The sequence below is a fragment of the Corylus avellana genome, chromosome ca2 (assembly GCF_901000735.1).
Source record: "Corylus avellana chromosome ca2, CavTom2PMs-1.0".
Classification (NCBI taxonomy): Eukaryota; Viridiplantae; Streptophyta; class Magnoliopsida; order Fagales; family Betulaceae; genus Corylus; species Corylus avellana.
The window spans coordinates 5,470,665-5,486,817 of NC_081542.1; the positions used below are offsets into that span (position 1 = coordinate 5,470,665).

At 33.4% G+C, this 16,153-nt stretch overlaps 3 protein-coding genes across 3 annotated transcripts; all 3 read left to right on the plus strand.

Moving 5' to 3' along the window:
• Positions 1-5,562: 5,562 nt before the first annotated feature.
• On the plus strand, positions 5,563-6,534 carry LOC132168611 (uncharacterized). The gene has a single exon (XM_059579604.1). The coding sequence runs from the start codon at positions 5,563-5,565 to the stop codon at positions 6,532-6,534; it is 972 nt and encodes a 323-aa protein (XP_059435587.1).
• A 1,398-nt stretch (positions 6,535-7,932) lies between these two features.
• Positions 7,933-9,585, plus strand: LOC132172501 (uncharacterized). Its single transcript, XM_059584012.1, has one exon. It carries the CDS (start codon positions 8,027-8,029, stop codon positions 9,569-9,571), a length of 1,545 nt encoding a protein of 514 aa, XP_059439995.1. The 5' UTR covers positions 7,933-8,026; the 3' UTR covers positions 9,572-9,585.
• A 2,700-nt stretch (positions 9,586-12,285) lies between these two features.
• On the plus strand, positions 12,286-14,490 carry LOC132172379 (uncharacterized). The gene is made up of 3 exons (XM_059583865.1): positions 12,286-12,372; positions 12,534-12,660; positions 12,755-14,490. Exon 3 carries the CDS (start codon positions 12,763-12,765, stop codon positions 14,284-14,286), a length of 1,524 nt encoding a protein of 507 aa, XP_059439848.1. The 5' UTR covers positions 12,286-12,372; positions 12,534-12,660; positions 12,755-12,762; the 3' UTR covers positions 14,287-14,490.
• Positions 14,491-16,153: the final 1,663 nt, after the last annotated feature.

A 16,153-nucleotide genomic window follows, 5' to 3' on the forward strand; every position in this document is an offset into this window, starting at 1 on the left:
ATTGCAAAAAATTGAAAGTTCGATACCATAAATTAAGAGTTTTTAAACATTAAGAGAGTAATTTCAAAACGCGTGAAAATTCAAAAAAGTTTTGTTAAGTTTTCCCTAAAAATAATAATAAGAGAAGAGATGTGCATAACTACTTCTAGAGTCAATGAATGAAGATCCATTAATTCAAGTGGTCCTTGGAGTAGGATTAGATGGATTAATGGGTCAATTAAGATTTCAGGTCCTACCAGTTTTATTCGTGCAAGAAAAATAAATATATAAATGAATATTGTTGGGAGTCATCACCCCTTCTTTCTGTAATTTGTTTACTTTCTATATATTTTGATGAAATTAATCTTACTTACAACAAAAATGAAAACAATCTGTGAGTAATTTTAAGCAAACAGGGAAAAGCTAGCTTCTCCATCCACGCCTTTCCTTTCTTGTACGTATTTATACCCTCAATCACACGGAAAACATGTTGATTTTGGGCTGCTGCCTTTATCTCTTAGGATTAATCATCTTTCCAAAATAATCTACCAAATTAATCAGTGAGTTTGGTCCCATTTGCCAACTCATGACCAAATTCAGGCCATCTTGACTTTTAAACGTTTCTACTTTCAAATAGTTTTATCCAAGTTGCCTAATTTCATTAGCTTAATTTTTCCAATTAATTAACAAGTGTGTAAAATGGTTAGCTTTTTAAGATATCTAAGACATGAAACCAATCATCTCAATATTATTTAATAGATTGGTATACGGCATGTCATACAATTGGATGAGGTTGGAGTAAAAATCTATCTTCTTTTTTTTTTTTTTCAAAAGTGCCGATTCAAAGTTTGATTTTCATTATCAAGTCATCAAATTGTATAACAGTAGTATAATAGTCTATTAAATAATATTACAAACTTTGATTTGTGATATTGCTTTTGCCACATGATCTAATATTTAACAGCATAATGAAATAAATATTATTTAGTAGATTCGTATACGACATGTTATACAATTGGAATGTGGTTGAAGTAAAAATTAGGCTTTTTTTTTTTTTTTTTTCAAAAGCGTTGATTTAAAGGTTGTTTTTCACTATCACATCATTAAATTGCATTAGGAACTTTGATTTGTGATATTGCTTCTCCACATAATCTAATATTTAACTGCATAATGAAATAAATATATAGATATTTTTTTAAAAAAAATGAATAAGGATACGGAAAAAGGTTACGTGGGAGAAATAAATATATAGATTGAATGTTACAAACCAAGATCTTGTTTGGATCAGGAGGATCTTCTACTTCATTTGGGCCATTGCTCATAAAATAAAATAAAATAAAAAAAAACAATAAAGTTCATTTGGGTAATTATTTCATCATATTGTCCCCCTTTTTCTTTTGAGAGGAACTTTATAATGATGCATCCACATAACTATAATGTATTGAAACCGAGCCATCGGTAACAATAGTTCTTCATGAAGATGATCTGAAAGTCAACGAGAATGGTGGACAGAATCATGTGACCAATAGTACCATCTAATCACCTTTATAACATCTCAATCCAATAATAATAATAATAATAAAAATGAAAGGCTACAAAATGAAAAGGACAAAAACTTGGATATATATAAAAAGAAATAAAACCCATGCGTTTGAAAACGTAATTGTTAATGACTATTAGAACAAGACAGATGAGGACTCTATATCCAAGCAAGCAGATTAAGAGATTATAGAAAGTAGTGTTACAACAATAATAAACGTGTCAAAAAGGAATTAGAATATTAATAAACCAAGTATTTTAGAGATTAGAAGTTATCTCCTTAGATCGATGATGTTGAAACAGATAAAATTGTATGCTACCAGCCGAGTCTTCTAAAGGTGGCTATCAATTGGACTAGCCAAAAGTCTTTCACTAATTAAAATATAGGTTTTTGTGCATGGACAGGAGGGGGGAGACCTTAACTTATATATAGAAAATGATATGAAATTCACCCGTCATACACTTCTAACCTTAATACGATTAAAGGCCTCATATGGTTTATCACATTTAGTACGAACTTAATTCTTACTCGCAGGGACGGGGCTTAAGGGCCTCCACCTCTAAAAAAATAAAATTATGAAAAATATTTTTTCAATTTTTAAATTTGTTAAGAGAAAAAAAAAAATAATAAATTAGGTTTTTTTTTTTTTGGTTAACAATCCGGCCCCTTAAAATTGAACTTTTAAAGTTTCTTACCTGCCTACTCGGCTAAGGTATATAAAGCCCAATAACTCAATAATCACTCAATAACATTTGGGTTTGTCGTTTAGACTCTGTCTTATCCGTTTTAGTAAATCAAAATTCGCAATCAAATTAAGACCAATAAAAAAAAAAAAAAAAAAAAAAGATTTCTAACGGTCTCCATCTTCTGGCCATATGCCTCCCCCCGTCCCATACACCCGAGGAGAAAGAATATAGAGAAAATGAGAGAGAGGAAGGAAATAGAAGAGCAAAGGTTAGAGGAGGAAGAATGGGGCAAATTTATGGGCCGAATAAGTTGGGTACCCGAGTGCTAGTGGGCCTCCTACCCATTAAACCACTTATTATATCCAAGGATGCAAAATAATGCCAACATTGGCACGCAGGCCCATATATGCAAACAAGACAAGACATGGCTTGGAAATATCCCCATGTCCTCTAGACAGAATTAGAAAATAATCATTTATAATTTCATAGAAAAGAAAATAAAAAAAAAAAACAATTTTTATCTTCTTTTTTGTTTCTCTTAGGCTACTGTGTATCATTATCTTTAATTTTTTTTAAAGGTATTGAACGAGGTTCTCCAACCAAACTATATATTTATTACATGCACAATAGTTTTTTTTTTTTTTACTAGACCTCCAAATGGATATTGCTTTTCTGTTTAAAAAAGAAAAAATTAATATCCAGAAAATAAATGATTTTGTCTTGTGCCAAATGAATAATCAGTTGAGATGATGTCCTTCTTCTTCTTCTTCTTCTTCTTCTTTTTTTTTTTTGGGTGTCTTCATGGGCCCATTCAATTTTTTTTTTTTTTTTTTTTAAAAAAATTGCAGTGAAAAAACATTAACAAACGGGTCTTACTCTGTTTACAAATTTTACTAAATACTTGACTATATTTTGAAATATTTATTTTTTTAAAATAGCATCGAAACCGTTCAACAAAACTTCAAACCGCATGATTTAAAACCATTAAACAAATCTAGACCATGAATTGAATGAAAGATTTTTTTTTTTTTTTTTTTTTTTTTTCTTTTGTTTAGCTAAGTAACCTTTTTAGAAAAAGTCCGAATAGAATTTCAAACTTTAAATTGCAATAATGTCCTCCAAACCATAAGATTGCATAGCTGGGTTGGGTGAGAAAGGTTTTCTTGAGGCTTATGCGGTGGCAAAAAAGACCACATTTAGTTACTCTTCAATTGAAAAAAAAGAAAAAAAAAAAAAATCTGAGACACCCCTTTCCACCAATGGAATTTATTTATTTATTTTTTCAAATATATGAGTATTTTTGTCTTATTAAAAAAAAATTTATGATCATATATATTTATACTTGGAAGGACATTGTTGCAACTTAAAATTTGGGAGGATATTATTAATTGGGTGGTAGTTTGAATGAAATATATGAACTTTTTTGAATTTAATACCAAAGGCGAAACCATCTCTACCCCTAGGGGGTCCCATGCCCTCCCAATTTTATTTTTTTATTTTTTTTTATTATTATTTTTTTAAAAAAAAAACACTACAAATTTGAAATTTTCTTCTAAATTTTATGTATTTTTATTAAAATGGTCTCTTCAAAATTAATTTTTACCTTCAAAAAATTTAATTTTTTCATTTTCTCCCCCTCTCATAAAATTTTATGGGAATGCTAGGTTTTTCAAAATTTTCCTAAAAAATTTGGTTCCCAATGATGTATCTATTGTTTTAGTCAATAAATACATAAGATAATGAAATAGTGACACATCACTTGAGACTCAAATTTTAGAAATTAAAAAAAAAAAAAAATGAAAACTCATAGCATCATGTCGGTTGATATTTTTGGCTAAACTTCAATATAATTGGCTCTTAATTATGGTGATGCCGACAATATATTTGAGGTCGATCCCAAGTAAAGAATGTGCACAAATGAAGAAAAGGATAAAGAAAAGAGAAAAAAATAAAGGAGCATAACATATATATATATAAAAGAGGGGGAATAAAGGAAGAGAATAAATGTTGTTATACAAAAAGAAAAGCAGGAAAGAAGGAGTAGAGCCAAAGAAAGGATCTCAATTAAGTTGTTTATAAACCCACCTCTTTCATAGTTTCTGAAGCACAAATAAATTTGTATTTTCTTATATATAGCAAAGGGGTGAAAGGTGTTTGTGATCATTCAATTTCAATTTATCCAACAAGCTTGAAGCTCTATAGCAGTGAAAGGTACTGCACTCTCATTTCCTTTTCTTGGTTATGCTGTTGCTATTATTTTTTGTAGTGATATCTACCATCTTGCTCCACTCGCCTATTTTCAGTTGTATTATTATGTTCTATACCAACATTAATTTTTTGCTAGTATGATGTTATAATAATTAAGGGTTTTTTGCCCTTATTGCATATATATACATAAAAAAGTGAACAACAAAGTAAATTTTTTTTTTAAAAAAAATAAAAAATTAAAGCGGCGGATATTTTCTACCATCCATTATCCAACTAGACAGGATGGAACTAGAGGGGACAATTTTAAATTAGGAAATAGGGAATACAACTTTCTTAATTTAAGATAAACAAATTAAGTCATTAATCACAAAATAAAAAATAAAATAAAAAATTATATCCTTATCACTAATTAAAGAGTTTGCTTGTACAGAAATACTTGAGTGTAATAGAGAGCGAGAGATGGAGCTTCAACATTTTAGTCACGAGCATCCGTTGATCTTAAATGAAGAGCTAAATAAGGATCAAGAGACATTTATTTGCGTTGGGTGCTTAAAACAAATGTTGGGTCCGAATTACATTTGCAAAGAGTGCCCCGAGTTCATCCTTCATAAATCATGTGCACAACTACCCCGCGAGTTGGAACACCCATTGCACCCCAAACATCCCCTTCTTCTCATCTATAGGTATTTCCGAAACAGGGAAATTAAGTGCGAAGGTTGCAATGGAAACGATAAGGCGGGCTTCTTTTACTATTGTTCTCACTGTAATTTTAGCCTTGAATATAAATGTGCTTCTCTTCTCCTCACCATCCAAGCTGAAATTCATCATGCACACCCATTGAACCTCATACGGAGATCTCTCACTTTCACTTGCGATGCCTGTGGAGAAGAAGGCAAAAGCATGTATTACTTATGTACAATCTGCCCATTCTTTGTCCACCAAGAATGTACTTCCTACCCATTGCTTGTCAAACATATTCGTCACAGACACCCTCTTCACCTCACCAATTCCCTTAAGCAGCCTCAGCTCAATCAATCCGACCATCAACTTTGCCTACTCTGTGTTAAGAAGGTGAACACAAACTACATGGTTTATTATTGCTCAGCTTGTGATTTTGTTACCCATCTTCATTGTGCTGCAAATATAAATATGAAAGGGCTACAATGGGAGCATATTGAATCAACAAGTATGAAATGCGAGGATCTGGGGCTTGTTGAATCCATTGATTCCTTACTATATGCTGTCAAGAAATCCAAAATGGGAGAGGACAAAGTTGAAATAGCTGTGGAAATCAAATATTTTAGTCATGAGCATGACTTAAAGCTTATTGATGAGCAGCTTGAGAATGACGAAAAATGTGATGGGTGTATGTGGCCTATCTACCCTCCATTTTATACCTGTACTCCATGCAGATTCTTTCTTCACAAATCTTGTGTTGAATTACCCACGATAAAGTCGCACCCACTTCATCGACACCCCCTCGCTCTCCTCCCTGAGCCACGTGATGTTGATAAATATTTTGTTTGCAATGCTTGTAGGCACAATTGTAATGGCTTCGTCTATCACTGTGACAAATGCAACTTCGACCTTGATGTCCAGTGTAGTTCGATGCCTGACATCTTTAAGCATGAAGGTCATGAGCACCGACTTATTCTCTACAGTGCATCAAATTTTGAAAAGTGCAGTTCTTGTGATTTTGGAGGACAAATCTTTCGTTGTGCTCATTGTGAATTTACTTTGGATTTCAAATGCGTTACACTGCCGCTTACCACAAAATACGGACCGTACGGACAATCGTTCGCACTTTGTTATAAAGTTGAAGATGATTATGATGATGAGTATTATTGCGATATTTGTGAAGAACCAAGAGATCCAAAACATTGGTTTTACTATTGTGGAGATATTGATTTTCCTGCTCATCCAAAATGCATTCTTGGGAAAAATCCATTAATTAAGTTTGGGAAAACTTATAAGTTTGACAAGCACGAACATCGCCTCGCTTTTGTTGACAATAGCAGCAAGAGCATCCATCCTACATGTAATGAATGTGATGTTCCTTGCGGTGATTGGACTTTCGAATGTGTCAAATGTAATTTCAATCTTCACCATTGGTGCTTATAAGATTGGTGTTTTAGTTTCTTTACAGCCTATGTCAATTGTAATTTTTGGTTGATGTCCAAAAATTTACAAGGAAATTAAAATTGTTTGATTATTATTCAGAAGTTTCTTTCGAGTATCATTATTTAATAATTAACTCTTTTTCTTATCATATTTTATTTTATTGTATGGGTTTGATTTTTATAATTGAATTAGTAAAGGGAGAAGAACAAAGTGGAAAGAATATTAAATGTGAAAGCCCAAATTAAATGCGTATATATAGAGAGGAAAGCTTTGCGTACGTACGTTAATATGTTAAGAAGGTACTTTTGTGAATTTTCCATCCGAATGATGACTTGGCGACTATGCATGGTCATGAGTTGATTCCTGTAAATTAAACAAAATGCGATTCTCGGGAAAAAAAAACATGTTTAATTGTTTAATTGTTTATGCTATTATATATATTATTTAAGCACTTGAAAAATTATTAAAATGCACAATTGATCAACATCCATCATAAACCATTTTGGCCTATTAATAGCTAGAAGCCTAGAATCACTCATTTGAAAAACAAAGTGTATTTAATAAAAACACATAATTAACTATATATTGCGTATATATTAGATTACAAAAGCACCAATTAATTTATTTACATTCTACTACGTACATCTTATTGTTTGCGTCAAATCAAAACATGATCAATTTCAATTGATTCAATTTGTTTGAGAGGAATTGCACGGCACGAAATGTTTGAGAGGACAATGGTGTGATCGATCTGGGAGCTTGAAGCCATAGCAAAGTTCATAATGATTCTTTGAATTGTTTATTAATTCAAAAGGGTACCTTTCAAGATGCTTGGAAATGCTATTGAATATTGATTTGGAACTCCATGTTATTCCTTTTTTTTAATAAAAAAAAAGAAGGAAAAAGCTCATTGGAGCATCTATATCGAACTCTTCAAATAAAAGTTAAATTTGAAGAACCACTTTTAAAATAAACCAAATATCAAACTCTCTACATCTTCCTCCACTTTAATTAAATATTATTATTTTTCTTCTTTTTTATTCTTGGTAAATGAGAGAGAAGGAAAATATATATATATATATATATATATATATATATTAAAAAACTAAATAACTTTTATTTTTTGGCACTTAGTATTTAGATAGTTTTATTAATCAAAGTTAAATTTAAAATAAAATAGAAAGCTTGTTAAATGATTTTTTTTATAAATTTTTTAAATTTTTTTTAAAAAAGTCAAATTTAAAGAGCTCTTGGATGCTTTAGGAAGACCCTCCCACGTCATTCCAGCTCCACCAATTACCTTCTGACGCGTCTTTTGAATTAATTTGAAATTTCATCACTATCCAATGCAATGGCCATTACTCTTTTCCCCACACTCTTCTCCTCTTCCTCACACGAATCATTTCTCCTTCTCACATGAATTCCTTCTCGCAGCTTCTGGGTTTCCTTTTTTTCCGTTCTTTTTTCTCGTTTTAGAAATTCCGAGCGGTAGATGGAGAGGCCGATGGAGCTTCGACATTTCATCCACAGGCATCGGTTGATCTTCAATGAAGAGGTAAACAAGAATCATGAAAAATTACTCTGCGATGGCTGCGAAAATCAAATATCGGGTTCTAATTACAGTTGCAAAAAGTGCTCCTGGTTCATTCTTCACAAATCCTGTGCACAACTGCCCCGCCAGTTGGAGCATCCGTTGCACCCCAATCCCCTTCGTCTCATCCATGCGTATTCCTGGAAGAGGCAAATCAAATGCGATGGTTGCAATACAGAGGTTCTCTGGGGCTTGATTTACCATTGTTCTGACTGTAATTTTAGCCTTGAAAGTAATTGCGCTTCTCTACCCCTCACCGTCCAAGCTGAAATCCATGAACACCCATTGACCCTCTTGCGGAGATCTCTCTCTTTCACTTGCGACGCTTGTGGGAAACAAGGCAAAAGCATGTTTTACTTGTGTGCTATTTGCCCATTCTTTGTTCACTTGCAATGTTCTTCCGACCCATTGCTTGTCAAACATGTTCGTCGCAGCGATGCTCTGAACCTCACCAATCCCCTTCAAGATACGGATCCCATGGAATCGACAAGTATGCTAAAATGCAAAGATCCGGGGTTTGATGAATCCATTGATTCATTGACATATGTTGTCAAGAAATCAAAGCTGGGAGATGACAAAGTTGAAATAGCCGTGGAAATCAAACATTTCAGTCATGAGCATGACTTGAAGCTAATTGATGAGCAGCTTGAGAAAGAGGAAAAATGTGACGGGTGTTTGTGGCCTGTCGACCCTCCATTTTACACTTGTACTCAATGGAGATTCTTCCTTCACAAATATTGTGTTGAATTGCCGAGAAAAAAGTCACACCCACTTCATCGGCACCCCCTCACTCTCCTTCCAGAGCCACCGTATGTTCCTTCTTTTTGTTGCAATGCTTGTGGGCGTGATTGTAATGGCTTCGTCTACCGTTGTGACAGATGCAACTTCGACCTTGATGTCCATTGTAGTTTGATATCTGACAAATTTATCCATGAAGGTCATGATCACCGACTTGTTCTCTCCTGCTCATCATATTCTGGTAAGTGCAGTTCTTGTGATTCTCAAGGACAAAGCTTTCGTTGCCGTCATTGTAAATTTAATCTGGATTTCAAATGCGCTACACTGCCGCCTACCATAAGATACGATCCATTCGAAGTAACGTATGTACTTTGTTTTGAATTTGAAGATGATTATCGTGAAGAATTTGAATATTATTGTGATATGTGTGGAGAACTACGATTTCGAAATCATTGGTTCTACTATTGTTTTGATGGAGGTTTTGCTGCTCATCCCGATTGCATTCTTGGGAAATATCCATATATTAAGTTTGAGAAGACTTATACATTTGACATGCACGAACATCCTCTCACTTTTGTTGACAAGAGCAAGGGCCCCCATCCTCTATGTGATAAATGTGGTGATTCTTGCCATGATAGGACTTTTGAATGTGCCAAATGTAATTTCAGTCTTCACCACCGGTGCTTGATCACAAATGTTCCCATATGAGAACGAGTAGTAGTAGGAACTGTCTTAAAACTTCTATTATCGATTTTCTCGTTGATTATTAATCAGAATTACCTTTTCAGTATTGTTATTTAATAATTAACTGTTTTTCTTGCCTTTTTTTTTTTAATTATTGTTTGGGTTTGATTTTCATAGTTAAATTTGGGAATAGGTAACAAACCTTGAAGCTAACAAGTGTTGTTTTTCGTTTGACTGGAAACCTTAGTTGAGGGGGAATGAGTTTTGGTGCTAAAATTATGGAAAGATGATTTTTCTGTGTGTGTGAAAAGTGATTGTTGAATTTCTTTTTTGCTGTCAAATGTGAACTTTTCATAAATATCAGTTAGAATAATTGGGTTGGCTTGGCTCCCACTTAGTTCCCTGATGCAGTTTGCAATTTGCAGAAAGCCCTCTATGGGCTTAAGCAGACCCCTCATGCATGGTATTCTCGTTTGAGTTCAAGAATATTTGAGATTCATTGGTTCCAAGTCAGATTCATCGATATTTCTCCTTATTTCTGGCAGTCTACAAGTGTTTCTGCTTGTGTATGTGATGATTTCATCATCACAAGCTCTACTGCCAGGTAAATTGATAACCTGATCAAGGAACTATACTCTGATTTTGCAATTAAGGATCTAGTTAGGTCCTTTGCATTTCTTTTTAGGGGTTGAAGCTACATGGAAAAATGGTGATCTTTATCTTACTCAACATCGATACATTACTCATCTCTTGAAGAGGACGAACATGACTTGCTAAGCCTATCTCTTCACCCATGTCTCCATCCTCTGTTCTTATACCAAGATTGCAATCTTATCTCACATCGAATCCCATTTTTCATGCTTTGAATGAAGCACATAGAAATTCACTATCATTTTGTCCGAAATAGAGTTGCAGCCAATGCATTCGATGTACGTTTCCTGTCTAGCGAGGATTAGCTTGCTGATGTTCTCACAAAGCCTCTCACGGCTTCCATTCTTAAAATCCAACCTCAACGTTTGTTCCTCAGCCTCGAATTTGAGGGGGCGTATTGGATTAGAAGAGGATAACATCAAGCTCAACAACTCAGTCAAGGATAATGTATAGCAGACTTTAAGTCACTCTAATTTGAATTATGTACATCAACTTGTAAATGAGATATCAATGCTGCTAACGAGTATGGTGTTGCTGTTGGAAATTACTTGATAATTCAAATTTTAAGTCATTGGTAATTTAATGTATATCTTATCTTAAGTCATTGATAATTTAAACTTTAAGTCATCTATAATTTGAATCATGTACATTCACTTGTAAAGGAGATCACATTATGTGATACAATTATAAATACAATCACTGCTCTACACATTCAGTAGGCAGAAGAATCATACACAAAACAAGTATCACAAAACAAGTATCATGAGATGACAAAATCTTTCTATTAGGACCACCATAATTCGACTCATCATTTTTTCAACAATTTCTCCATCAAACAACTGGTGAATGCTTCCCCTGCCCACCGTCTTCTTCTAACCTCTTATGAAGGTGAGGACAAAAGAATTTTAATACAAATCTTGAGTAGAACTCATCCTTGAAAACTGGCTTACAATGGTGCCCAAGAGCTTATATATCCAAAATTAAGATTAGACTTAAACCATGTGGGACATTAGGATTGTAACATACCACTACGCCTTTATGGCCGACGTCCACGGCGGCCCACTCTATTGACACTGACCCGATGGTAGCTCTTTCTCTTTTGGTGGTTCCACTCATCTATCAATATTTTAATTTAACCAATAGGTCGCCCCTTCGTGACTCAAACCCTTCGACATGGTGGCTAGCTCTAATACCAAATGATACAAACTTTGGGTAGAACTCACCCTTGAAAACCGGTTTACAAGGGAAGGGTGCTCAAGAGCTTATATACCCATGGTTAAGATTCGACTGAAGTCATGTGGGACAATAGGATCGTAACAAATCTCCACATGGTAGATTTATGAGTTGAAAGCTAAAACTCTCCGGCCGCCTCAGCAAAATAACGATTTTGGTTTGGTGAACCGTTCACTCACCAAATGAATAAAAAATAATAAAAAATTTCTCTCTTCCTTTCTATTTTTTTGAAAAAGTTTAAAAAAAAAAAGAAAAATTTGAAAAAAAATATTTAAATGGAACAGTAAAAGTTGATTATTAAAATAATGAAACTAGTGTTTTAAAAAGTTTGGTAGTAAAAATAGAGAAAAAGTGTACTTTTGACTATTTAAGTGAATAAAATTTGATGAGACTGTTAATAATACTTTAAATAGAAAACTTATATTTTGTAAAGAAAACATATTTAATTAAAAAGATAAATGATTCACGTCAATATTTTTCTCATATTTTATCTATTTCATCTTACAAATCAACATTAAATTTGTAAACTTATGTGGACCTCACACAAATTTAGTGGTGGACCTCACAAATCTAATAGTTAATCTATTAAATTTGTAAGAGAATATAAGAAAATTATAGACCCCAACATATTTAAATATATTTTTTTTTTAAAAAAGAAAAGAATAATTTGATTCAAAATGAAAAAAAGAAAGCTGCGAGTGCGGGGATTGCAATGACTTCAAAATTTCCAATAAATTGAGTCACAAGACGTAACCAACTTTACGTGAAATATATAAATAATAAAAGCGGTCTAGACGTGGCATTTTCTTGGCCGTAAATGTCAAAATTGCCGATCCCTTACAGTTATCGGAAGGGAACTGGGGTTGGACTTGGGAGCTGCATTAACCTTTGAAGCGAAAATCAGATTTGTTCAAACTTAATTAAAAAGAGTGCAAATTCATGTGAGTATTAATTACTTGACGCCTTCTTTTATGTGATTTGAGTATCATTTCTTTTATTGTTTGTTTAGACGTTGAATTGTGATGCATTTAATAATTTGGTTGTGTGTATTTTATTTTTGGTGATGAGTAGTTTTGAAGAGGATTGTGTGGTTTTCTTGCAGAGTACGGTTGAAGGCTGCACTCTGTGAGAGTAAGTGCGAACATTAATTTGGATCGCTCGATCTTTTTCCAACAATTAAGCTCAAACTCTGCAAAATACATCCATCCGGATCCGTCTTCATATTTCAGGTATTTTTGCATTTTAAACCAATAATCCTTCCAGTCAACACCGCAAAACAAATATCCTTATCACTAATAAAAGAGTTCCCTTGTACATAAATAGAGAGGGAGATGGAGAGAGAGGGGGAGGTTCTACATTTCCTCCACGAGCATCCGTTGATCTTCAATGAAGAGCTAAACAAGGACCGTGTTGGAAGAATATTTTGCCATGGGTGCGAAGAACAAATATCGGGTCCTAATTATAGTTGCGAAGAGTGTTCTTGGTTCAACCTTGACAAATCATGTGCACAATTGCCCCGCGAGTTGGAGCATCCGTTGCACCCCAGACATCCCCTTCTTCTCACGAATTCCTATTCCTTAGAGGGGGAAATCAAGTGCGAAGGTTGCAATACAGAGGAGGATCTACGGGGCTTCATTTACCATTGTTCTCACTGTAATTTTAGCCTTGAAACTAAATGTGCTTCTCTACCGCTAACCGTCCAAGCTGAAATTCATCATCAACACCTATTGACCCTCGTGCGGAAGTCTATCTCTTTCACTTGCAACGCCTGTGGGGAAGAAGGCAAAGGTATGTTTTACTTGTGTGCTATCTGCCCATTCTTGGTTCACCTACAATGTGCTTCCTACTCATTGCTTGTCAAAATTATCCGTCACAGCCACCCTCTTCACCTCACCAATTCCGTTCAACATCCTCAGCTCAATCAATCTGACCATCGACTTTGCCTGCTCTGTGTTAAAATGGTGAATACAAACTACATGCTTTATTATTGCTCTACTTGTGATTTCGTTACCCATCTTCATTGTGCTGCAAATAAGCTAATGTGGGATGAAACATCTGTGCCGGAATCTAGTGATACGGAGTCCACTGAATCAACAAGTACGCTAAAATGCGAAGATTCATATGTTGTCAAGAAATTCAAACTAGGAGAGGACAAAGTTGAAATAGCTGTGGAAATCAAACATTTTTGTCATGAGCATGACTTAAAGCTTATTGATGAGCAGCTTGATAATGAAGAAAAATGTGACGGGTGTGTGTGGCCTATCTACCCTCCATTTTATACTTGTACTCCATGCACATTCTTCCTCCATAAATCTTGTATTGAATTACCTAGAAAAAAGGCACACCCACTTCATCGGCATTCCCTCGTTCTCCTCCCCGAGACACCTTATGTTGGTAAGTGTTGTGGTTGCAATGCTTGTAACCGAAAGTGTAATGGCTTCGTCTACCATTGTGACAAATGCGACTTCGACCTTGATGTCCATTGTAGTTTGATATCTGACATCCTTAACCACGAAGGTCATGAGCACCGACTAATTCTCTACAGCACATCAAATTATGAAAAGTGCAGTTCTTGTGATTTTGAAGGAATAATCTTTCGTTGCCCTAATTATGAATTTACTCTAGATTTTCGATGCGCTACACTACCACTTACCACAAAATACGGACCGTACAAACAATCGTTCGCTCTTTGTTATGAAGATGAAGATGATTGTGATAATAAGTATTATTGTGATATTTGTGAAGAACCACGAGATCCAAAACATTGGTTCTACTATTGTGCAGATCTCGAATTTCCTGCTCATCCAGATTGCATTCTTGGAAAAGAGCCATTAATGAAGTTTGGGAGGACTTAGCAGTTTGGCACGCACGAACATCCCCTCACTTTTGTTGACAAGAGCAAAGGCGTTCATCCTCCATGTAATAAATGTGGTCATTCTTGCAATGATTGGACTTTTGAATGTGTCAAATGTAATTTCAATCTTCATCATTTTCAATTGTGCTTACTATGATTGGTGTTTCGGTCTTTCTAGCCGGTGTCAATTGTAATTTCTAGTTGGTGTTCAAAAATCTACAAGGAAAATTGTTGGATTATTAATCAAAAGTATCTTTCTAGTGTCATTATTAAATAATTAACTCTTTTTCTTACCATTTTTATTTTATTGTTTGTGTTTGATTTTTATAGTTGAATTAAAAAAGGGAGAAGATCAAATTGGAAAGGATAAATGTTAAAGCCCAGAAAGCTTTGCATTAATTCAAGAAGATATTATACCTTGTTGCTTCAAAAAAGACGAAGAAGAAACAGTTTCCTTGTTGCTACCTAGCTTTCACAAGGACTAGTAACTTATGTTACCAATCCCTCCCTTGAATCTTGATGAGTCACTCAGGAAAAACAAAAAACAAAAAACAAAAAAACACTCCTCCTTAGAGTACATGCGATTATGTTAAGAATGTTTGTTTTCCATCCAAATGACTTGGCGATTATAGTAAGTTATGAGTTGAGTACATGCGAATACGTTATGAATTTTTGTTGGGTGTAAAAATATATTACACGATATGAATGTCTTTCATTAAAAAACAATAAATAAAAATAAAAATATGCTAAAATAACATTTCACAATAATTGATGGAGTCCGTTGAAAACATGCACTGTATACGTGTTTAAATTTGAATGAGAGATTTTATAAAAGTTGAATGAAATTGTTTATTAATTTTTTTTTTTTTGGCTACTGATTCTTTGAATTGTTTATTAATTCAATTGGGTAGGTTTTCAGGATGCTTGGAAATGCTATATATCTACTATGCCATGACTTAAAAGCTTCAAACAGAAATTCATAGCTTTACAGAGGTGCCTCAATAAAGTCTTTGACAATACTTCTACCTATAACAAATTATAAGATATACATTTGGTTTTGAAATTTCAAACGTAACAAAATTAAATCAAACTAACAAACTTAAATCAAAGATAAGATATTATCTAATATTTCATTTGAGTTGGTCTTCAGCTTTATCTCTACTTGTTTTATCTTGTGTATTCAAAACTGAGGAAATTATTCCAATAGTCATGTGTACCTCCATTAAAAAAATGAACAGAGCCTAGACAAAAGTACTATATTAGCATTTTGGTTTACAAAATTTACCATCTGTGACAGTTTTTTAAACCGAATTAGCCATTTGGTTCAAAATCTTTTTACAAAAAGAAAAGATATAGAAATATGCTAATATTACAAACAAATTTTACAAATTGATGTGTCACAATATAATTGAGTTTTTTTTTTTTTTGATTTATAATTTTTTTTAAATAAAAATTTACGTTTAAAAAAAATACTACATAAATTTTATTTTATTTTAAATAAAAATTTCCGTTAAAAAAAATTAAAAAATTTCGTTTAACTTTTTTTAAAAAAATTATTTTTAAATGTGTATTTATAAAATAAGTCCCTGAGTCAACTATCCTATGGGGTGGCTGGCCACCCCCGAACCACCCCTATCCTTTCTTTTTTAAAAAAAAAAATTCATTTTTTTAAGATTTTTTTAAAATTAAATTAATAAAAAAATAATATTTTAATGAGGTAAAACGGTTCGTTTTGAATTTGACTAACGGCTGTTAAAAATTTTTGACGGTAGGAATTTTATTGTCATTTCCATTGACCCAGAGAGTACATTTTCGAAAGAAAAAAAACTTAGGAATTTAAAAATTTTGGAGGGTTGACTCAGAGACTT